Raw genomic sequence first — 25,898 nt, 5'->3', positions numbered from 1 at the left:
AAATTTTTAAAGTCAGTGAATATGGGTAAGTATTGTGTTTTCACCCTGTTATAGCCATTGCTTAAAGTGTGATAGTATGAGACTTGTATCAGTATAAAACACAAAAATACGGCAATGCCCAATAACTGTTAAGTTTTTTTGTGATAGATATTTAACATACCTACATTTTAAAAAATGTCGATACGGACAAAGTGTCATAAATATGTATACATTACCTAAATATATATGCAATAAGGTCGTGTACGTATTTTTGGTACTTTACACACAAGGTGTCTTTTTACTCACGACATTTCGCTCCACACCAACAAGACTCGAAATTTCGCAAAGTAGGCACTAATATGTATTGTTATATACTCGTACTCGTATGTAGTAAGGGGGCGTCCATAAATTAGGTACGTGAGGTGTTTTTTTCAATTTTCTGACCCTCCCTCCCCCCTTAATGAGATGTCGTGAGATTTTATTCAACCCCCTCCCCCGACCCCCAATCTCACGTGAGATTTTTCTGAATGTGGGTTTATTACGTAAACGCGTTGGATTGTTTATTGTAAAAAGAAAAAAACAATTTGGTTCGTGCTTTTATTTACGACTAGTTAAGACTAATAATCAATATTGCTGTCATTGCTGAGAGTTATAAATGTAATAAAAATTTAACAATAGAATACTTAAATCATGACTATTGTGATTTAAAAAAAAAGAATATCTACTCTAATTCAGTCCATGGAGAATTATGCGCGGTCTCAAGAGAGATTATTGGAACTAACATGTCCATATGATTTTCAGTTGGATGGTGTAGTGTTCGACCAGTTCGACATAGCTTCCAGGGATCGGAAACCGGTATTTTTTGTATGGGAACGAAAACGGTATTTTTTCGTTCTTTGTTAATTACTTCATTTCTAATTAGGCAATCTAATAATACGAAGTCGTTATCTGAAAACACAACTGAGTCCTACATTTAGAGTATAAAATAAACCGAAATATATGGTTATTTCGATGTTTTTGCAAAAAAAACCGGTTCCGATCCCTGATAGCTTCATCCTCATCATCGCTGATCACAAGAGGTTGATTTTTCCGTTTCGAAGCACCTGTGAAATGCAGAAAACTTCTATTTAGAATAGGACTAAATAAAGAAAACGTCACATATAGAAAGAAAAACGGATATTAACCTGCCGGTTGAGCGCCAACGTCCAAATCTTGATCTCCTGACTGCTGGTCATTAATCTCATCCTGAACCGCAGATTCCGCGTGCTGAATATTATGATCGTTGATCTGAACCTGACCTGTACATTCCACGTTTGGAACACTCTCAGTGCTTGTCCCAGCCTGAATCAAAGAATTGTTGAAAATCTTAGTGTTAGTCTGAAATGAAAGCATCAGAATAAAGAAATGAATCTAATAAAATAAAAAGATAGATTAACGAAAAATTAAGAAATATTGAATTTTTTGAAAACAGTAAAGGAAATAACCGCGCTAATATTTGGTATTTATGATTTTAGAATAGTTTATCAAGAATTTCACTGTGTCAGTTTTTTTTATGCTATTAATTGTAACAATAAAGTTTAAATAAAAAAAATATTAAAAAAAAAATATATATTTAACCTACCTTTGGAAGGAATGCTAAAGTAGACCGAACTTTTCTCTCAGTGGCTTCTCTGAGAAGCCGTTCAATCTCATGTTGAATGTGATGTGTTAACTCTTCTTTCTTCGGGAATTTTTGCTTCGCGGTATTCCATAATTTTATCACATCGTCCTGGCAGGACTTCTTTGTCTTATAGACGTATCTTTTGACGTATGCGTTATAAAAATCTTGATAACTCATTTTAAAATAGTAAGAGCATGCACTGAGTCGAGTAAAACAATTACAAGAATAAACAAAGAAGGTTAGAACCTGTCAGTGTGTCGCTGCCACTCAGCTCGTACGCTCTCGTTCATCGAGTCGCAAGTTCGGCTGACAGTGGCGCGAAAACAAAGAACAGGCTACACTGTACCGTAAATTCAGACTAAATTGAGCTATTGGGAATAAAATAAATATGGTGGTTTGACATTCAGTAGATGTATAACGTCGAAGTATGAATGAAATTATTTTCTTTCGAACGAATTAGTGAATAATCGTAATCGTATTACGATGGCGCTTAAGATTAAATTTTAAGCATGTACATACAATTTGGATTAAATGGACCAAAATAGTATAATTTTTTTTTTGTTTCAATCAGAGAATAAATTGCGTGATATTTGTTGAGACCCCCCCTCTCCCCAACGTGAGATTAGATGAGATTTGACTCGACCCCCTCCCCCCTTTAATCATCTCACGTAATTTATGGACGCCCCCTAAGGTACAATAAGTACCTATAAAATAGTATGATATAGTTAAGCAAATCGAATAACGTCAATGTGGCGAAAACCGTTATAGGGCAAGAACTTTCGTATTTGTATGCGTACGTCGCTCACATACGGTCAGAAAGGAAAGAGCTTCACTCCATTGACATATATATAAGGAAGGGCCTTACGGGCACAAAGAATGGTGCTAGTTCAGTGGTGTCACTCACGAATTAGAGCCAATCGTGCAGTCTAACGCAACTAGTTGCGCGCGTGATGCGAACTCATCAACCAATCGCGATGTGGCGTTAGACTGCACAACTGGCTCGATTCTTTTGCGGGACACCGCAGTACTGGCCCCATTCAATGTCAATGCTTCACTCCTGCTCTACCGACCTTCTGTAAGCGGAGTATGTGTACAAATGCAAGAGTTAAAAGCGAAGAAAGAGAACTTATAGTACTTCTTTGTTCCAAGACAAAGATTCGTTATGACGTAATTTATACTTAATGGCCTAGAATAATGGCAGTGACGGTAGTCCTTATCCATAATTACGAATAATTAGCTAACTAGAAATAATAATATTATACATTGACTCCTATATTAACGCAACACCTGTAAAATAATCCGATCCGAATTCTATCCACCAACAAGCCGATTAACCTAATTAAATTTCTGTATAACGAACATAAAACCAGCACACGAGAGACAAAATCAAAGTGCGAGCTTGAAAAGGTAAGTATTCCTCGCAAAGCCAACACTCGTCGAGAAAACCCTTGTCGGGAAACTCGCGCTTGAAAAGGCGCGACAAGTCGAGGGTTTCCACGGATTACATCTAGCGAATCTCATTTTTAACGGATTAACTTGTGCTGTGGTAATTATAAATTGTTACAGTGTTTTTGTAACCATACTCTGAGGGGTGACTTTGTAGGTCAAGGTCATACTCAATAACATTTTTCTATGGGACCAAATCCGAAATCGCAAATAAAAACTGTTCCATAGAAAACATTGACATATAATTCGCCGAAATGTACGAGATGATAGTTTTTTTTAGTGGTAAATGGTAGATTTGTTGTTCACCCTACATATTAACTCCTCAGACTCCTCAGAGTATGGTTAGATGTTACTAAAACAACGTATACACACAAGCTTTTAATTACTGTCCACAGAATGTTTATTATTTAAAATACAGACTTCAAATCAAAGTTATTATTATAAAACGGAGAACCATTTTATACAGATAAGGAATTTATTAAAAAAGAACAGAAAAGACCTTATCTTTGGGTATTTCCATAAGTGGGAGGCGAACCCATACCTGAACGATTGCGTAATGCCGCTACCAAAGGTGCTGAAAGCGCATGTTGTGGCAAAAATATGGGGCATGTCAACTGCTAAATTACCGATGATTTGCTGTTATCACAACGATTTGTTATTAAGAACTGTGTAAAGGGTAAGTATTTGTTAAGTTCCTCGTTAATTTTCTATAGGAAATGAACAGCCGGGCATTGAAAGTGTTAAAACAAGACTGAACAGGAACTTTCTATAGCATAAAATACGGCAACTTTTACTTGATCCTTATCGTTCAAATTTTCTTCAAGCCTGCTTGTGGGTCATTTGCGCTGTTACAATGAAGTTCTTCGCACCGGAACGTTAAGCTTGTAAACTCTGAAGTTTTGGGAGGAGAAATATTATAATCCGCTATTTTATCAGTCTTAATTAATATGCATGGCTGCCTCTAAATATGCTTTTTAGGGTTCCGTACCCAAAGGGTAAAACAGGACCCTATTACTAAGACTACACTGTCCATCCGTCTGTCTGTCTGTCCGTCTGTCATCAGGCTGTATCTCATGAACTGATAGTTAGATAGTTGACATTTTCAACAAGATGATGTACTTCTGTTGCCGCTATAACAACAAATACTAAAAAGTACGGAACCCTCGGTGGGCGAGTCCGACTCGCACTTTTCCGGATTTTATAAATTTATTCAGGATAAAAATGTTGGCCTTATTTAATTTACCGAAACTCAGTGAATGGCCATTAAGTCATATTAAAACGATACATGTGTTTTCTTACATCTTTGTGATATGTTCGAATATGATGAAGGTAGATAAAGAGACTTTGACATTGTAATCAATTGTCTATTTTAAGAACAATGGTAATGTCGCTGATGCTACGAGTTATTTTATTAGGAGAAACAAGTTATTCTCAATTATACAGACATCGCGGTAAAGGACTAAACCCAGTTGACTGGGACGACATAAAGGAGACTGCTAAACTAAGCCTAGCCTCTACCAGACGGACCATTTGTCAATTGAATGGGCAACAACATTGCACATGGTCACAATACAAAGGCAAGAAGGAAAATATTTGCGACAAGAGATTCTAACCCTATTCCTTGTGAGGTTCTAACTATGTAGGCTAACTATTATATTGTATAGTAGCGGCTCACTCCGGCTTCGCACGGGTAAACAAATCATACACCCAAACCTTCCTCAAGTATCGCTCTAATTGGTATAAAACCCATTGAAAACCCTATAAAAATTCGTTCAATAGTTTTTGAGTCTATAGCGAACATACGGCAGGGGAATTTGTTTTATAAAGTTTAGTGACAGTGATATTCCAAATTTCATTTTAACTTTTATGGAATCATAGGTCTCAAATTTAAAAACCAAACACTTGGAAATCAGGAGTAAATAAGTATTACCGATCCAGTACATCCGGGGAAATGCAGGCAAATCGGGTCCTCAGGCCAATTCTTCGCAACATAAAAATGGAAGTCCCACACCTTGTTGTTTAGATATGTTTGAATCGTCTGATGAAACTGTGGACAGAAAACACACTTATTACTTCCAGGAACCTATTAAAAGTAAAAAAGAAACTGGTTTTTTTTTGCAATTGCTATTTTGTAGTTCTTCAAAGTAACATAATATAAACAGCCCATTATATAAATAGCTTGTTTTTTATATGTAATAAATTTAAACTGGGTAAAATAACATTAATAGTATAATAAAATAAAATAAGATTGTACAGTCTGTAGGTTTATAGTAACTTAACTCTTTATCTACCGCACTTAAAACAATATATAAAAGTTGCATTATCAAAACTACGTTCAGACTTCTCGACGTCTGAAATACTAATGTGCAACGGCTTGAAATTACTATCTCATTATACAAAAACTTCGAAACAATGCCGTACACGTGTAAAGTTATATTTCTTTTACAAACCGTTAATTAAATAGAACTCCAATTTTTAATTATAAAATTCAAGGGCAAGAGTGTTTGAGATGATATCATAACATGTTTATTACGAAATAGTTCATAATTAGACATCTAATGATATTCGGCAGGCTGATAACTCTATCTGAACTCGGTAGGTGCAAAAAATTTCGTCACGGATCGTTAAGATTTAGGATAGTATCTTGACTAACACTGGAGCATTCGTCTTTGTATTCTGCATATAAAAAGACTGTAACAATACTCCGAAATCATTCGTATCTCATCCGAAGAAACAACAATATGTACTCTAAGGTAAAAACTATTTGAGAATTTCTTACAGGATAAAGCCCTAAAATGTTTACTTAAATAAAAAAACTGGCCATTTCACTAATTTAACACAAAACGTCAGTTTAAAACAAGCCCTAATCTATTATCTTAATTAATCACTAGTGCTGTGCTTTTTTCACTCCTATCTATAAAGAGAAAAAAAATAAAAAATAATAATAAATATCTATATTCAGTAATAAAGAACAAATATTTGCTTACGTTTTTGTTTACATAGATAGAAAGATAATACAATATTTTTTTACATTTTGACGACCGGTTTGGCCTAGTGGGTAGTGACCCTGCCTACGAAGCTGATGGTCCCGGGTTCAAATCCTGGTAAGGGTATTTATTCGTGTGATAAGCATGGATATTTGTTCCTGAGTCATGGGTGTTTTCTATGTATTTAAGTATTTATAAATATTTATATATTATATATATATCGTTGTCTAAGTACCCTCAACACAAGCCTTATTGAGCTTATTGTGGGACTTAGTCAATTTGTGTAATAATGTCCTATAATATTTATTTATTTATTTTGAAATAGGATTTCAATAGTGAGTAATGGATTCTTTGTTAATTATAGGTCGCCCTCATCGCCTGTCTATTCCGCTTTGCCCGTGCCAGTGGTAACGCTGCACTTGGCCTTTCTGGCACTGGCTTGGCAGGACTTGGCTACGCCGGTGGCAGCGCTCTCGGCGCAAATAACCTGGGTGGCAACGGCCTATTATCAGAATACAAGTACAGCATCTCTCATCCTCCCACCGCGAATGCCCATGGCATAAACGGATACAACGCGGGTCTTGGCTATGGAGCTAGTCTTGGCGGACTGGGTTATGGCACTGGACTTGGCCATGGAGCAGGCCTTGGCTACAGCAACGGACTTGGACATGGCAACGGACTTGGCCATGGAGCAGGCCTTGGCTACAGCAACGGACTTGGGTATCGCAACGGACTTGGCTATGGCGCTGGTTTAGCCCATGGAGCTGGTCTGGGCTACGGAAATGGTCTTGGATATGACAACGGATTGGGCTACAGCAACGGTCTTGGCTATAGCGCTGGGCTAGGCCATGGAGCTGGCTATGGCGCTGGTCTTGGCTACGCCGGTAGTAACTCAGCTCTTGGCCCCGGCAACCTTGGTCGCAACGGCGCTGTGGTGTCAGAGTACCAGGTCAGTGTCACTCATCCTCCCACCGTGAATGCCCATGGCGCCAATGGCGCTTATGGTGCCGGCCATGGTAACGGCGCTTATGGGGCTGGTGCCTATGGTGCAGGTGCCTACGGCGCTGGTGCCTATGGCGCTGGTGCCTATAGCACAGGCGCCTACGGTAATCCTGTTTACAATCAGGGCGCCTATAAAATCGACGCTTACGGTGCCAATTACGCCAACGCCGGTTGGTAAAAACTACCTCAACGAATTAAGTGATATTTTGCGATATTGTAAATTTGTGATAAGATAATGTGAATTTGTGATATTTTGTACTAAAATGCAATAAAGGATTTGGTAAATGATTTTGTTTCAATGCGTAATATTAGTTTGCTAGCTAAATATTAGATACAATAAGTTTTTGGCAAAAATTTCATTTTTGGTACAAGCTTTAATCGCTGACTGCACGTTTCTTTCCACAGGCAACTAATACTTATCGAGCAAATTCTAAAAACCCCAAACACAATTAGGTTGCGTTGTTTTATCACAGAGTTCCATCTTGTCTCCATCATCAGATCAACTCGATGGTACCATAATATTGCATTGTCACCCGACTGACATATGTATGCAAATTTTCAGCTCAATCGGAAACCGAGAAGTGGATCAAATTTAACTTTTAACTTTCAAGATTTGATTACAAACAGACAACGGTCAGGTGAAAGTAAATAAAAGCTTGTAAAAAGCTTGTAATAATAAAAGGAAGGCAAATAAGTTCTATACTTAGTGGAATCTGTCTAAGATCATATATTTGACAGTTATTTATCCGTACATATATGAAGGAGACCTATCATTTAGCTGAGAAACTTAACGTCGTATATACACTATGTATTTGAACCCTGAAATCGCGAAAATGTTTTATCCTTTTCTTATAAATACATAAGACAAAATGACAGATAAAGACAAACGATTCGTAGCTAATTCAGGCCAGTAACGCGTTTATGAATAACGCCAATAGTGTATACATACGGGTCAATTCCTAACTGTCATAAGTGATTTTCGGCTGCGCCGACCATAGTATTTATTGATTACTAGCCTGTGTAAAGTGCCTAACGAGAGACATATAAACCTCGGTAACCTCGCCCTGGCAAAAAAGCCGAGTCACACAGTTTTCGCTTTATCAAACTTATATTTTATATTTATTATATCTATAACTTTTATTACTGCTAGTATCAAACTACTTATGCCAGGAATTATAATAATGGGAAAGGTTAGGTTGCAATATAACATTCAAATTAATTAAGTAATTATAGGTAGGCGCACTTAGACGGCATGGCGCACTTCGCCCCTCACCTAAGTTTTTTCTTTCCTCGCGTTGGTATGGTGAAAAATGTTGTGATTCATTCGGTAGCAGTCTTGTTTAATCCCTCATACTAATATTGATAACCGAGCAAACGAAAAATTCCAAATAGAACCACAAGCGTAGCAAATAGTTTGCGAGAGGTCCAAGACACGAGCATTAAACAAACTTTCCTACCGAGTGAAACAGAAAAATTAACAACACCAACGCGAGGATAAACGAACTGTTAAAAATAACATTCAAATGAACTATTGAATATTTATCATTAAAATATTATTTAAAAGTCAATTCTACCAGTCAACATGAAGGAATCAACTTTAATTTACCATCAACTTACTTGGCCACTCTTGTGGATAAAAAGCAACTTTCTCATCAGTTTTTGAAGGATAAAGAGAGCATTCACGAGCTAGTGTGGTGAAAAATATTTGGTTACTGACAACCTGTTACAGCAGTAATATTATGCTATTATTTAACTCTTTTCCCTACTAGAAACTAGTGTAAAATATAAAATAATTAATAAACATAAAGACATTCATAATTTTTAATAGCCGCACAATCATAATTTTTGTTTTCTTTTCAAAAAAATTGGAAGCGTTCGAATAAAGGGGTTCTTGTATTAAACAGGGCGTTATAAATGTGAATAAAAAAAATATTTCAAAACCTACATAATATCTTGAACTGGTATTTGCTGTGTACTTTGAATAGGTAGTTTCTTTGCAATTATCGCAGTAGAGGAGCAGAACTTTATAAATGCAGGAAATAGGTAAAGTCCCTGATTGACCGAAAGCCATAGGAACTAACTTTACCTACCTACATAAAACGGAATTTCGAATGTGTTCCCACTTCCCAGTATAGACAGCCGGCCGCCTGGCAACATCGATATTAACGAAACAAGGGATTACTCGGACTTTTTGGCAAGCGTACCTGTCATTTCAATTCATTAATTTGCATAAAAAGTAAATTCGTGATCGCCTGATCGTATTTTTAATAAGCGATGTACATTTCAGTTGATTAATGAAAAAACTTATTTACTTGAGAGCAATAAAAACAAGCATGCATTTTAAGGAATAGGAAAATTTTAACGCGTTTAATGGTATTTATCAGTGACGGAATATATGTAGAGATGATGCTCTTAGAGTCAGACCAAGCTTATTTGGCAGCGATTTTGATACCTCAGACGGTACAAGTGTTAAAAAACATAAAATTAAAATATTTATTCAAAACATTAAATTCCATAAAACATTGTTAGTTAGTAAATGAGATACAGTTCATTACGTTGCTACTTGTTATGATTCAAATATTGGCTATATCACTAAGTACATTTAAGGAAACTGAATGGCATAGTTTTTTATTTACTTTTATGTATTGTACAAAGTAATTAAATGCTGCATATAGCGTTGTTGTAATATGGGCATGCTATTTAACTTAAGAGGCTGTCAATACCTAAAGCGCGCACACTGTCTATTTGTATCGGAGTAAATGAGATAGCACTGTCGCATGTTACTGGGCCTGGGCAAGGGAATAATAAGAAAAATATTTAAATAAAAAAAAGTGGATTATTAGTGTAATATTTTACTCAATAGCGGTTTAGATATAAATGTTTTGAAATTGTGATTTTAATTGCAGAGCTATAAGTCAAAACAATAAAGACATAGAACCGTTTAATTGTGATTTTAAGACCAATATTTGCAATTATTTTCTATCGAGCCGATTTCGTTTAATCATGTATCGAGTACAACCACGGTCTTTGAAATATAATTAATATGAACATATATTTTTCTAACTTGACTAAAACAAATAGTCTTTCTTAAAAAACTGTTTAAGTAACATCAATTTCAAGGACATTGGGTGTTGACAGCCTCTTAACCACTCACGTGCTTGATATTTTTCAGTGACTTCTATTGTTATAATAAAATAAGGGTGGCATCTGGCAACTACAGTTGCCAAAAGCAGGTGAGTGGTTAACCAAACAATTGAAAATTTTTACATACCAATATCATTTCGAACATCGATCGTCCGAGATAGTACTTGCGTTTAGTAGCAATTGGAAATAAACTCATACTAAACACCAATCAATATGTAAGGGCAAGTGTACACATGCATAAGGGTCTTATTGCCAAAAATAAATTTTGGATTATCATCGAAATGGAGTTAATTAGAACACCTAATTAGTCTTTGAGAAAGCAACTTAATTTAAGCTCTGGAAAACACCCTTAAAATTAAAGGGGTTTAAAAAAACCGTGTATGTTAACGGATGATTTTTTATTAAAATTGAGGAAAACAAGGACTCTGCGCATGCAATGAACATTGTTACAGATTTATTCCAATATTTTCAAATACTATTATTATAAACTATCTTCCCAAAATAATTGACATAGTTCAAACAAATACCTAGAACACTTTTCCTATGACGTACCTATAGCAATTAACATTCAGTACACAATGCTCCTATTGAGAAAACTTGTCTCTTAACCCAAATTCCAGACCTCACTGAAGCAAAGAGATCGACAGATAAACAACGACACAAGTTACAGACAATAAGACCGAACACTAAACAGGACAGACATAATTAATGTCAGCCTATTTATAAGACATCTAGATTAGTCAAGGCTCTTGGAATGCGAAATTACATTCCTTCTTAGGAGTTGAGCGTAGAAAACAAAGAAGGACTTTGGACTATTATTGAAAAGACTAGTTGGAATCAAATTAATAGAACACTTTGGGCCGACACAACTATAATGACTTTATTACGAAACACGGAACACGACTGAAAAGCTCTCTATTATATCACGATTGTATAAAATAATATTACAGGTTCCAGACATTGATGATAATAAAAGATAAATAAATAAATAAATATTATAGAACATTATTACACAAATTGATTAAGTCCCACAGTAAGCTCAATAAGGCTTGTGTTGAGGGTACTTAGGCAACGATATATATAATATATAAATATTTATAAATACATAGAAAACACCCATGACTCAGGAACAAATATCCATGCTCATCACACGAATAAATGCCCTTACCAGGATTTGAACCCGGAACCATCGGCTTCGTAGGCAGGGTCACTATCCACTAGGCCAAACTGGTAAGATGCCTGTACCAATCTTATTTTTTTGATAGTATATTTCAGATAGTCACCAAATGTGCGGCAGAGTGTAATCACGGGGATGCCGTACACGTGCACATTGTAATATACGATAATTATGAGAAACGGCACACAGCATGTGCATACACGGCTCCAACATTTTAGTGCACGCTCACGTGCTCGACTACGCATACGCCGGTGTGCACAGGCCTTAAGACACGATACGTCACAGCGTAACTATACGCGACTTTAAGTTAAGCGAGGCAAACTTACCGTTCCTACCTATATTTGTCATGCGACTGGAATGACGAGTTAGAATTTTATCACCGCTCTGCCTCGCCTCTTTCTACCCTCCTCACTGGTTCAAAACCAGCTTGATACTTAACCCTTTATAGGGTACAATAAGATATTATAAGGAAAACATAACCATCCTTTAAACAATCTTTTTGTATTTATCTCTTAAGCAGTATTTTTGTAAGACTATAAAATTATAAATGAATTGAGGATTTCCTATAACTGGTCCGTTAAAGGATTAAAACGCTATATTATCAGCGTAATTTAAAATATAATTAAAATATATACCTTAAGAGATTCAGGCATATACTGCACTAGAACATCGCCAACCGCCGGGAGCTCGTCTTCCGTTACCAATCGAAAGTTCTTCCCCTCGGGCGCGATTTCCATCTCTGCAACAAATATTGTCATAAATATCGCTTTCATTGTGAATATAGTAAACACCCCTATAATGGAACAGGCACTAGTAATAATGGAATGGTATAGACAAATCCTGTAAAACAAGTATTTACCCTCAGTTTGTAATCGCTGGCAACATTTTACCATAGCCAAGTTTAAATTAAATTTTTATTGATATTTGTTATTTTGAAAATGAATAGCGCCATACATTCCATGACTGGAGCAAAAAAACACAGTTTTACAACCAATGTAAATAATATTGAAACCAATTGCAGTAGCATTCATTAAATACATAGAAAACATAAATGATAGACATTTTACAGGTGTCGGTGAAATATAAATCATAATCATAAAATCTTTATTTGCAGAACACGGTTTAAATCAAAGAATACAAGTTTAAATGCCTTAAAAATAAACCTGCATGCAGGTGTGCATATCAAAAACACTTCAAATTTTCTCTTAAATGTTCCATGATTGGTGCCGTTAACATACTGCTTAAAACTCGAGGACAATTATTGCTGAAACCTTTTTGGTGTAAAGGTTATGTAGTTGTGTTTTCGCTAGCTTCCAAAAAACACAAACTTGCCGCTGTACCGTCGACATGTCATGACTGACAGTTCATTTGTAAATCTTATGGCAACGAGATAAGGTCCAGTTAAGGGTGTTACAGTACACTTGTACAATCAGAAAATAGAGTTATAATATAACAGAAAGGAATTGATAAATGCGGTAAATGCCAAGTATTTATTTACCCAAGAAACTTTTTCCGCCTACCTAAACCTACCTACGCCCTACAGAGGAGGTATCCTCTAGATTATAATCCTTAAGGAAAGCAGATTATCTTCAGTTGGAGCGCAAGAAGCGCAGTTTTTTAGAACTCCATTCATTTATTCATGTCATGTTGAAGAAATACATTTAATGAATACATTTACTTGATTTTTGTTAGGTTTCTGGCCGTGAAAAATTTTTGTTTCAAAAATAAACGAGCATACTAAAGTCTTGTAATAAAATAAAGACGTTTGTTCCTAGAACCAAAATCGCAATAAGTTCTGTTTACTGTAACAACGATAAAAGAGAAATAATTCCGTTTCGCGATTCATTAAGGTTTAAGTTAATCCATATTCTCGGAAGCTGTTAATTAAGCAGAAAATAACTGATTCGGCGAACTTCATTCACGCTTGATTAAATTCATACGTCAAGGCCCGGTGTCTTGACAAAATAATGTTCTTATATTTTATGCGTGTTTATCTTTTTCGGCCGGGGAATGAGCTTCCTTGCTCGAGAGTAAGATCGCTTATTCACTATACAAATATATGGTTAACAATTTACAATATACAGAAAAAATAAAACAGAAAAAAAAATGTTTTAAGGATCGTGATAGGGAACTTAATGGTTAATTCCACAATACTTCAGTAAAGATGTAGCCTAATCCATTTTTATAGTGTAGTAATATCAAACCAAACCTTTTCAAAAATCCCTCAGGAGAGCATAAGTCTATAAAGACAACACCGTGGCGGAATGTTCCTGATAACTTTACTCGTGGTCAAATCATTAATATAAAATTTAATTTGTATAATCACAACAACCTGTCTTAAACGTATACCCACATGTCTGCATATAAAAGCTCATATTTATCATAGAATAGCTGCATTTGAGTGGTCGTGACAGTTACTGATGTGGCCTTGAACGGCACGTTGTTAAACCGTACACGTGTGGTATTTGCATAGACAACATCCCTATGGTTAACTGCAGTTGCCAGGCATTCAAACCTTTATAATATGATCTGGATCTGATATTTTATGACATTCGTTTTAGTGCATCTTGGTCAATATAATTTGGTGCGAGCCAGGTGAACTGAACAAATAAGGAAAGTATTGTTAAAATTGGATTTGTATTGAATTTACTACTAATTAAAAAACAGCTTGAAATAGCTTGAAACATTTAAAATATATACATAGTTTGATATTTATATAGACATAGTTTGAGTAAATTATTTGACGACGCCCGTAATGTCGAGCCATGCTCATGCTTAGCAGCCAGCGAGCCTCATCGGGCCGTGCCATAGAGACCATTACGAAATTCCCTCGTCTTGTCCATACGGGTAGGGGCGCAAGTTAGACGCAAGTTAACTAAATGACATCATTCCTATATCATTCTGATGTAGGTATGTTCGAATGAGCCTAATAGTGTTTTGATACTGACCATAGTTACGAGAATATTCGCGCAATCCATAGAGTCGGTTACCAAGCTACTTTTTATGCCCATGCATTTCGTATAGTCAATATGCCTCCATAACTCCTATGAGGTACAGATCATTACAGCCCAAAGAATCTGGAACTTCTTTAATTCTAAAGGGCCGTCACAATTGATCACTGCTTGATCGACGCCCGCAACACCCCCAAATAATAATAATGCCTCCATAGCGGGGATCATAACCACTTAGAATAACGAAATGTAATAGTTTATTAAAATAATTTCCATTCTGACCGTTTGCGTTTCGACTTCTGTCATTTAATCCGGAACTAGATTAGAAGGGATTATTTCTGGCTTGCTTTAGATGGAGTTTCCATCGCATTTCATTTTTTTTATTATATAGGAGGCAAACGATCACCTGATGGTAAGCGATTAACGCCGCCCATGGACACTTGCAACACCAGAGGGGTTTATGGGTGAATTGGAGGCGGCACCAGCAAAGTCAGTATTTTAAGTATAAAACTCCCGTGAGACTTGACCATATTTATTTCCCGTATTTATTTTTCGTTGAACGAAGAACTTTTCCCTTGGCAGTATGGTTATCCGATCAAACGTAATATAATATGTAGTGCGTCGCATCTGAATCCAGTACGTGTTCTGTTACTGCGGAGCTAACCGGGATAGGAATCGTTGCTCCGAGCGAAGATCATCGATAACTGGATCGAAACATGTCGAGCGTTTATTCGACAATAATACGTAAATAGCCCGTTTAAAATATTTTTTTTTAAAGCCAGTATTTGTCGTTTTGTGAAAAACCATTTATATGGTGAAACAAGAGAAATAAATGCTATCATTTTTATATTTTCAAGGCCGTATTTTCAAGATATCGGACGATATTACTAAATAAAAAAGCTGTTACGGCCTTAAATGTTCTTTCATGGTTTTAGATATCAGCCTAAGACGATGCAGGGTGCTAGTGGAGTGCAAATAATAAATCAGTTTATAATATGCTGTCTAGGTTTTATTGTGTTTCCCTATTTTACATGGCGCAGTCGGTAGGATAAGTAAAAACATATCTAGGCGCCATTTACAGTCTTTGTACAGAATAAGCTATTGCAACGTATCATTGTAGTTGTTCATTGTCCGGAGGTTACGTTATACTGGTTGGGCAAAAATTTGATGCAACAGTGTTCGTGTTCTAAAAGGAATGACCACACGAAAAGCTCGGAAAACTTCAGTGAAAGGTCAGATTTTATATTTACATTAAATTCACATTTGTACTAAGGTTATTGGTTTAAATTTAATTTTCAAGATGAGAGTCAAAACGTCGCTTACAATAGCTTTGATGGTTGATGAGAATTTATGGTTTATAGTGCGGTTGAAGATGTGACTGCAAGGGACTGATTTATATAATATTAATCTTTCTAGAAATGTAATATTATATTAGCTTTATTGCCAATCTAAGTTTTTTCCTAGTGGAAACCACCTCCATGATTCACCTGTTTATTTTTCATTGTCATAATTAATATAATTATCGCGTGTTAATTCGAGGTGTAAGAATTAAATTTAAATCGGTCCGTTTGAGATAAATTACACAAGACTCCAGATGTACAGATGAAATAATATCAAGGATAGCAATGGCGAAAACAGCTTTCAACGCCAAAAAACATTTGCTAAAGGCTAAGATATCTAAGAATATAAAAAAACGCCTAATTAAGATATACATCTGGAGCATCGCTTTGTATGGGTGTGAGACGTGGACAATGAGGCAGAAGGATAGGAAACGCTTGGAGGCTTTTGAGATGTGGTTGTGGAGAAGAATGGAGAGAATAAGTTGGACTGAGAAAAAAACGAACGAGGAAGTGCTGCGAATTGTTGGAGAGAGGAGAAACCTACTGAGGACCATAGAGAATAGACGAGGAAAAATGATAGGTCACTTGATAAGACACGACACTTTCTTTAAAACTATTTTGGAAGGCAAGATCGAAGGTAGAAGAGGAAGAGGTAAACCACGAGCAAGTTACACGCAGCAACTAAAAGGAAAAGTAAATGTCGTGTCTTACAGGGACCTAAAGAACTTGGCCGAGGACCGCGAAAACTGGCGTCTACTCCACCGACAAGAGCCATGCTCTTAAATGATGATGATGAGATAAACAAGTGAAACCAAACTTCTTTGTGCGATGATATGATAATTAATTGGCTTTAATTAAAAAATTGTTTTCGATCGGTAATTTTTTTTTTTGTTGATTACGTAAGCAATGTACCTAGACGTTAAAACAAGTATAGGGTGGAAAATTATTCATGGGGTAGAAAAAAGCCTCGTTACTGATACACGTAAACAAGTAACCCTAATCATCCTCTATTATAAACATAATATTAGCATGTCACACTAATGGCCGGGGGAAATAGTTTATCCATGATTATATTAATTTGTACTTAATTGTATCACGTTAGCATATGCACTCGGTCAAGGTCACACTTGCCGCATGCACGCAATGCAACTTACTCTAGACTAGTCAGGCTATAACGCTGTAAACATGCTCGTGGAAGGTAGTGCGGCTACAACGATCTAGGTTTGGCATCACTCCAAGGACCTTTAATGGGAATGTGAAGTAGCCAACTAGCCTACAATTTTCTGAAGATAAATTAAATTGTTTTACAGCAATCATGAAATCAGTTTTACGAAAATACATGGAGAGAATTTGTTTGACCTTGGACAAATATTATTATGCGCCCTAAGTGCTTTTAAATTAACAAGTCATGTAAAAAAGGAGGTGAATACATCACAATACACATAATGTGACGTTACGCGATACATTATTCATACTAATTCTATATTTAAAAATCATTGTGACGTATGAAGAGTACCAACTGTTTTTAAAATTAATAATATATTCATTTTATTTATAATATATATATTCATTTTAGTAATATTCATTTTATTTATACAATCAATAATATTACATGTCAATTGTGTATAATAAAATAATTTACAATTTAATAATAAAGGTAAAGATTAACTACTTATTCGTTAATTTATAATTAAACATTTAGGTACTCTTCCAAAGTATAAAATGCGTGCTCGAGAAGCCAACTTTTCAGTTTTCTTTTAAAACAACCTAGAGAAGTAGCTGAGGTTATAGTTACCGGCAGCTTGTTGTAGACAATTGGACACATAACGTGTGTTATCTTTCCTGGCCGCGTAGCCAACGTTACAATCGTTCACGCTCCGTAGCGCAGCGTAGTCATCACTCTCTATCACTCTTCTATATTAGTGCGACTGTGACAGTTGCGTTTCGTTCGCTACGGACGGAGCGTGAATGATAGGCATGTTGGCTACGTGGGCTGATCTCGCATGTCGTCGCTTTTAACCGGCAAAAGCCTACATATTGTTAACAAAAAGGTTAATTGCTTATATTAACTTATCATTAAGTATCGTGCGTAAATGAATACGTAGATTTTTTAAAGGTATTTTGGGGCTTTCCATGAATTAAATAGTTTAATTTGACAATAATTGAAAAATAATTAGGTTGATTTTCGGTACATTTTCTCTATGAACAATAATTCAGAACTGTGACCATACATTTTGTAAGATGGCTTGATAATTTACTTACTCAGCTATGCTACTATTAACTATTATCATTATTCCCATTGTATTTACTGTAGAACATGACTGTAATTATCATTGCGCAACTTTTAAAAATATTTCATTTCATTAGCTTTTAAGAAGCGGTGGTGGCCGAGTGGATATGACGTCCGACTTTCAATCCGGCGGTCGCGGGTTCAAATCCTGGCTCGTACCAATGAGTTTTTCGGAACTTATGTACGAAATATCATTTGATATTTACCACTAGTTTTTCGGTGAAGGAAAACATCGTGAGGAAACCTGCATACATCTGCGAAGAAATTCAAAGGTGTATGTGAAGTCCCCAATCCGCATTGGGCTAGCGTGGGGACTATAGCCCGAGCCCTCTCGCACATGAGAGGAGGCCTGTGCCTAGCAGTGGGACGTATATAGGCTGAATTATTATTATAACTTTTAACACATCAACCGAAAATCGTTTGAATTAAACGGTGGAGTCATATGCTTCAAATATTATAAAAATATGTGTGTTTATATAAACTAAATTAAAAATATAACCCCTAACTAACCAATTATTTCACCCCAATCGTAACCCAGCAACTGCAGCTAACCACAGAGATGTTGTCTATGCAAATTGCGCACGTGTATAACAAGAACGTTCAAGGTCGGCAGTGCAAGCTGTCACGACCACTCAAATGCAGCCATTTTATGATCATAAATACGAGCTTTTATATGCAAGTTTATGGGCTCAGGTTGAGGATGGGTTGCTTGATTTGATTATGCAAATGCAATATTATATGAGTTGTTTGACTATGAGTAAAGTTAAGATCATTCGCCTAAAAGGTCGCTTAAAACCGGTACTCTATTTTTCAAAAGGAACCCAAGATTTGGTCTGACATACTGTTAAATTTTTATGGAAAGCTTTCGAACATCAGACCAAAAATCGGCAGTCTCATGACAGAAGCGTTGAAAAACTAACGTTAGTTTGAGATTAATTCCTTTGTTTTTTGCTCATGAAAATTGGTTAAAGTGTAATATCGATAGCTTAATACACTTAACTAATGTGTGTGTGCAGTAAATGGATAATCAATCTTGAAATGCGTTTAACCACCATTTTGGAGTCAACGGCCGGTAGTTCACGTGCTACTTGTAAAGTTCAGCTATCGCTTTACAAGAGCTAATAAAATCACTCTCTTGTACTAACCGTACAATTTTAGTCGTATTTAAAGCTCCTAAATAAACAGTCCCACTAGGCTGAAGCCATAATTTTAAAAGAATGAATGAACTACTTATGTTATCCTTCAGTCGGATGTATGTGAAATTGGACTCCGTTATTGCTGAGCTTCACAAGACAGAAGCTTCCAATTAAAACTCTCATGTGAAATTCGTTTTCGTTCAGCACTAAAGGTAAACTTGTCACGGCGGCCATGCATTCATTACCTGATCGATATGATTGCACGGCTTCTAAGGCTTCTATATTGTCCGACATGTCCAACTTGTTTAAGCGTGTCACCGGCATAACTGTTTGAATGTCATGTTCACTGTGTTATGTAGGCAGGTATGTAGTCGGGAGGGTAGTTTGGCGGGCTGGACGAAACCACAGCCATGAATGTAATTATGCGCTAAATAGCTTGCTATAGCTACAGTTACTATAGCTAGTAACTGCTAAAGCTAGCATTAATCACCTTCCATTTTGCATGCAATTATTTTACGGAATCTATTCCCATGGTTATTTCAGGGAAAGGAGGCAATCATTGATGGTCATCGCAAACCGAGTTGTTACTAACTCTATGGTGGTATTTAGATTTTCTACTCGTCGACGGTAATGGTTGAATTAAGATTTCGTATCTAACTATAATTGCGTACATTTCATGTATCTATGGGCTCCCAACTCAACTATAATATTCATCTTGATACGCTGTAGTTAACTATTAAAAAAACCGGCTAAGTGCGAGTCGGACTCGTACAGGAAGGGTTCCGTACCATTATCTATAAAAAAACGGTCCTCGAGATTGGGAAAAATTATTTATTTTATTCTGTTTTTAGTATTTGTTGTTGTAGCGGCAACAGAAATACATAATCTGTAGAAATTTCAACTGGCTAACTATCACGGTTTATGAGATACAGCCTGGTGACAGACGGACGGACGGACAGCGGAGTCTCAGTAATAGGGTCCCGTTTGACCCTTTGGGTACGGAACCCTAAAAAATTACCAATCACGTACCACCGCGCCCCCTTGGAAAAGACTAAACGGGGGACGGACGGGCGGGAGACTTCGCGCGTTTATGTCTTTGTATGTCTCCTGAGATTCTTACCAATTTTCAGGAATTATTCTGGTTTTAGTTATAGTAAAAAAAGTATTATTTTAGATGACTCGCAGAAAAAGTATTGTATAGAATAGTGATATAATCAATTTTTTCAATCTCGTACCGTGTTTAGGCAACTTAGCAAGCTTCGTTGCCCTAGACACGGTACTCGCCTGAAATGCTTGTAACGTTTTGTAACGATTGTAACATTTGTTTGAACCGATTCAGTTAGATGTTTTATCACATTATGGTATAAGCATACTAATTATTTGTGACATAAAGTTATTTCCATATAAGTATGTATTTATCTATATACGTGTGTATATCTTCGCCTAATACCCATAGTACAAGTTTTGCTTAGTTTGGGCCTAAATTGAGCTGTGTAACATATCCCCTAATATTTATTTAGTATTTATTATTATTAATAGGCTTCTGGGAGGTTAGAGAATATGTCTAAACTGGCATTTAAACCTTGAATAAGTTAGACCACATACACTTTTTGTTTGTAAGATGTGTTTCAAAGTCAGTCATCGAATTCAAATTTAGCTTACACGCACATGAGGGGCTACAATATCGCGTGCAATTGTTACAGTGAACTGAAATATGTTGAAGACTATGCGTGACTTAGGGCCGAAAGTTGAGGCAAAGTTATTGATTTATTATTTTCACACATACTTACCTACATGAACACTTTATGAAGAAAAGCAAGTAATTCAATAAAAATATTCTGGGAGTAGGATACATATAAAGTATACATACTTATAATATGAGTTAAAAACGCCATTTCGAGGCTTCGAGTGACCAGCAGAGGGCTGGCCAATGTTTCGCTCAGCGGATCATAATTGCTATTCAAAGGGGTATGCTGGCGAAGAGATTATTACTTAGGGCAAATTTTTATTTATAAGTTTTTAATTTAAGCGTTTTATGTTTTTATTCAAGTGTATTTCGTTGCATAAAATATAATGCTTAATGGAATGTTCAATATCATAATAGTTACCTACCATTGTTTAGCAATTACATAAATATTGGATGAACTTAATTCAATTATTTCAAATTCAATCTTTGTAAGCTTGTAAGGTCGACAACGCGCGTGTAACTCCAATTGAGTTTCAAGCGCCCATAGGCTGAGGTGGCTGCAGGCATCAGGTGAGCCGCACGCTTGTTTGCCACCGTCGTGGTATACAAAACATGTAAACAAGTACCTCTAAAATAATCTCCCTCTCATGTTATCATGTCCTCTTATCCTGACAACTTTAATTTCGATTGAAATAAAAGATAATCGAAAAAAAAACAGTCAGATTCTGCCGAAGAAAAGAACCCCACCCTGTCCTACTCCTACATATTACGGTTTTTTTTTGTCCCAAATAACTACAGCCCCTAAAACCATTTTAAATCTAAGCCTACGTGCCGTTTGCCAAGACATATTCCAATTAAAATTTTATACCTCGCGGAAAATATCATAAAATATACCTAGATAAACAGTTAAGGGCAAAAAATTAATTACCTATTAATTTCATATCTGCGCGCGCTGATGCCAGCTCTACACGTCCTATTCGAAATAAGTGGTTTCCCGATCTGTAAATAAAAGAAAAGTATCTCATGATACTTGGCATTGCTATGCCTATAACACCAACACAATTAACCAGCTATTTGTAGACCTTATCTCAATGCAATAAGGTTTACGGATGACCAGTTAATTGTGTCGTTGGTACGACGAGAAAACAAGCAGCCCTTTTAAATCATGCAATAAATATTTAGATAGGGGGTCTTATTCGAGGAGTATAATGTAAATATGTTACACATGCTTGTTAATGTATATTTGGATGTTTAAACATGCTTTATTAATACACACATGTCTCACTTCTTTACATTTTATTTTCATATACGAAGACAGAAGTTACAATTTGGGGACTTATTATTCGTACCCTTTTTGAAATTCATAATAGCATATGTTGCCTGCTCTCACCAAAAACCTAATGATAGTTTCATAATATGTTTTATAAACATACAATTTTATAAAAACTTATTCTTCTTGGATTCAAACCAGGCCGCGTAGCCAACGTTACAATCGTTAACGCTTCGTAGCGTAGCGTAGTCATCTCTCTATCACTCTTCAATATTAGTGCGACTGTGACAATTGCGTTTCGTTCGCCACGGAGCGTGAACGATAGGCACGTTGGCTACACGGGCTGGTTAGAATGTCGCACGCGGCACGCCTAACCACTAAGATACCACAGTATCATATGGCCCAAACAAACAAATATAAGCACATTTGTTTTACGAATTCTTAAGTAAGCACTAAAGCATTCATAATACATTCCTAGTGCATCTTAATTTAGCTATTAATAATTGTAAAAATAAGAATACTGGTACTGAGTATTTTTGAAGATACTTAGTTATTTGACTGTTTTTTTTGTCACATAATCTTCTTAGCAAGGTATATCTTTAAAGCAACGACGACGTATTATCGCGTCAATTTCATTAATTAGACAGGTTATTTTTTAGCTTGCTTCAAACATTTAAATAGTACCTATGTAGAAAAACAAAAACAAAATATGTTAGTATATAGGTATGTATGTATGTATCATGAGAATTAGCACCAGCATAAGTTCCAAGGTCAAAGCCATTTTGTAGGATCTAATATAGCAATATCTAATGTTGTCTTAGCGAACTAAGATCTTGCCACTAGTAATATTTGATGTCAACGGTGGGAGCCCAACTGTTAACTTATTCATTGCATCCCAAAATGTCAACGGTTGTACGCCATCATGGCTACCAAACTCATTAATATGGATTAGGATTAGAATTAAAAACAGTTGATGTAGATTTGCGCAAAATAGCTCTTGAATTTCGGACGTCTCGACGATTTATTGAACGTTACGTTTTTCAATTCAGCATAAAAACGATATTATATACAATGCTAGAGGTCGCTGGTTAAATTCTAGCTCGATCTTTTTTCCTACTATTAAAAATGAAAACCCCGATTATCTTCAGTATCGCAGCCTACCAGCGTCAAGAGCCACGCCTGATCAATCTGCGGTATTATTCAACAAGCCGTAATGCGAGCCGGTCACGCGATTGATTCTTCAGCCATACTACATTTGATTATTTTGAATAGTTTATGACACGATACAGGTTAATTTCATGTTTGTTTTGATTTGTTGAAATAAACGTTCTGTCCTTTGCCTGTGTGTTCGAATGTCTGTCTTTGAGTACAAGTCGCGTAGATAGATGCAGATTATTTGGAGACTGTATTGATGACACGGAAATCAAACGGTAAGTTTTCTCGGGGCTACAGGCTCCGAGGGCGAGGATGAAACGCTTGTCTCTCTGTCGCACTAATATGGAAGAGACATACTGTTTCGTTCGCTACGGCGCAAACTGTTGGCATATTTGCTAGGCCCCCAGGAGACTTTAAATATATCTCTAAAGCACAAATAGGACGCCAAGGCCTATTTGGTATTCTACTAGTTGAATACGGGTATGTATTAATGCTGCACTCTACAGGCGAAAAAGCGGACCTACTATGTTTGAGGATAATTTTTACAGGCACTTTTTAGTTGCACCTGTCTCGTTATTTGTCTGTGTTGGTCTGTAATCAAATCTTGCCAGTTAAAGACCCACTTCTCGGTTTCCGATGAAGTTGAAAATTTGCATACATATGTAAGTCGGGTGACAATGCAATATTATGGTACGTACTCGTACCATCGAACTGATCTGATGACGGAGACAAGAGGTGGCTATAGGAACTCTATAATAAAACTACGCAACATGGGGTTTTTGGAATTGCCTTGATGGGTATTAATTGCCTGTGGAAAGAAAAGTACAGTCAGTGATAAAAACTTGTAGGTACTATAAAGGAAATTTTTGCCTAAAGTTATTTATCGATGAAAATATAGAACTTAACTGTGTTAGCTAATATCATTATTTATTTAATTTTACCGTAGTTATCTTTTAAGCTTTTAAAATAATCTCGAGTTATCTGTTTACTTCTAAGTAGATGAATGCCTTTCGACCTTAGTTATTACCTGCAGAAAACTTTAGAGACTGGAAACTTGGTAATTCTTACTAAAATTATGAATAATTTCAATGCTTGCCCCTAAATCAAGTGTCCAATTAGTGTCTGACACGAAACGAATTGTAAAGGTTAGAACTAAACTTTTGCTTTGTTTCTATTGATATTAGGTATAACTTTAATTAATTAAGAAGATGGAACTCAAATAGAAATTTGTAATAACTAATGGTTTTATCTTTAATAGGTTATTTATTTAATTTCAATCAAAAAATATATCATTTTTATCTTTCTCGGGTTGTCCCGACATTTTGCCACGGCTTATGGAAGCCTGAAGTCCGCTTGGCAACTAATACCAAGAATTGGCGCAGACACTATTTTTTACGAAAGCGACTGCCATCTGACCTGACCCAGAGGGTAAACTAGGCCTTTTTGGGATTAGATATCAAAATCAGAATGATATTTCGTAGCTACATAAGAAAAACTCATTGGTACGAGCCGGGGTTCGCGGGGCGGGTACGCTCTTACCGCTAGGCCACCAGCGGTTTTATTTACAATGCCCATCACGCTAGCCACATTTACGCGCTGAATTGGGACCTCTTTCCTGCAGGTGACGTCCCAGCTCCCTGAGAAAAGTTTTCGCTTCCGCGCACCAGCACCCAGATGTCTCCACGGCAAGGGGAACGAACAAGAAGTTTGACAGCCCGGAGTACTTGTCTCTTTTTAGGGACACCGCCTGCTCAGCGGCAGCTTCTGTCGACCGCACGGTGCGGCCAAGGTGTGTGGCGGCGAACGCAACTGACACACGATCTTTAATTCGTTATAAGATTGAACATTTTCTTTAATGTCATGTTCTTGAGTGATAATTAATAGGTTCCAAAGTTTTGGATCTGTTTCTAAATTTTATAATAAAACATGTCCGGGGCTTAGGTACCTCCTCTTATGCAATTTTATTAATATATGGTATATTGACTACGAAGATTATCCGGAATTATGACTGTGTAATCAATAAAGAGTTTAAGTATACATGGGCGGTATAAAAGCGAAAACTTAAGCAAAAGTTCGTAATTAATTTTTCAAAATTTTATAGGTCATGTCTGCTACAGTTACCTCTCCGAAATTTTGAATTAATGTTAAAATTAAAAGTTCATATTGTTTTTAAGGGAAAAGTAAAAGTATTAATATTAGGTTTGTACGTTTGACTACCTACGTCAAGTTATTCATTATTATTTTTAAAACTTTTGCAGCTCATTTATAATTGTAGGTGGGTATTATACTCGTACGTTGACGAAAATAGCGAACATCGTCTTAAAATCAATACCAGAAATGTATTCGTAGTCGTATCTTTATATATCAACATAACTATCATTAGTATTCTCAATAGATTTCGTGGAAACCACAAAATTTATCGGCTTTCGTCGTCGGTATGCCGATACCGGAAAGGTTTGAGTATTTATGATTTATGATGAAGATGTATTATCATTCAGGTAGATATTAAACATACTGAGGTAAGTGAAATAGCTTGTACATTTCAATAGAATGAGTGAAAGTATAATACTACTGTCAAGAGTAGATAGTAATCAGTCAATACTATTAGCAGTTATTTCATTATATATTTATAGGTAATTACATGGAACTTCATGTTGTGGATTATAAAGCATGT

General features: G+C 36.1%; 2 protein-coding genes across 4 annotated transcripts in view; both read right to left on the bottom strand.

Moving 5' to 3' along the window:
• The window catches only part of LOC133522697 (uncharacterized), a 59,752-nt gene that overhangs the window by 2,282 nt on the left and 31,572 nt on the right, over positions 1–25,898 (bottom strand). Inside the window, exons 2-4 of one of the 2 annotated variants that reach the window (XM_061858113.1) lie at positions 21,728–21,798; positions 12,031–12,134; positions 5,016–5,132 (exon numbers count right to left, since the gene is read on the bottom strand). In XM_061858113.1, the coding sequence (XP_061714097.1) occupies positions 5,016–5,132; positions 12,031–12,134; positions 21,728–21,740 (234 nt within the window). In that variant the 5' untranslated portion in view covers positions 21,741–21,798. The remainder of the gene's footprint in view (positions 1–5,015; positions 5,133–12,030; positions 12,135–21,727; positions 21,799–25,898) is intronic. The other variant, XM_061858112.1, reaches the window with a different exon arrangement.
• LOC133522689 (uncharacterized) lies at positions 477–2,325 on the bottom strand. Of its 2 annotated transcripts, none has more exons than XM_061858101.1 (4): positions 1,601–2,325; positions 1,164–1,356; positions 1,025–1,082; positions 477–801 (listed from the first exon to the last, which is right to left on the bottom strand). In XM_061858101.1, the coding sequence occupies exons 1-4, from the start codon at positions 1,814–1,816 to the stop codon at positions 777–779; spliced, it is 492 nt and encodes a 163-aa protein (XP_061714085.1). In that variant the 5' UTR covers positions 1,817–2,325; the 3' UTR covers positions 477–776. The 2 variants fall into 2 exon arrangements, with proteins under 2 accessions (XP_061714085.1, XP_061714086.1); XM_061858102.1 differs by having other exon boundaries at positions 1,164–1,320.

The sequence above is a fragment of the Cydia pomonella genome, chromosome 11 (assembly GCF_033807575.1).
Source record: "Cydia pomonella isolate Wapato2018A chromosome 11, ilCydPomo1, whole genome shotgun sequence".
NCBI lineage: Eukaryota > Metazoa > Arthropoda > Insecta > Lepidoptera > Tortricidae > Cydia > Cydia pomonella.
This window is presented reverse-complemented; position numbering and strand designations above follow the sequence as displayed.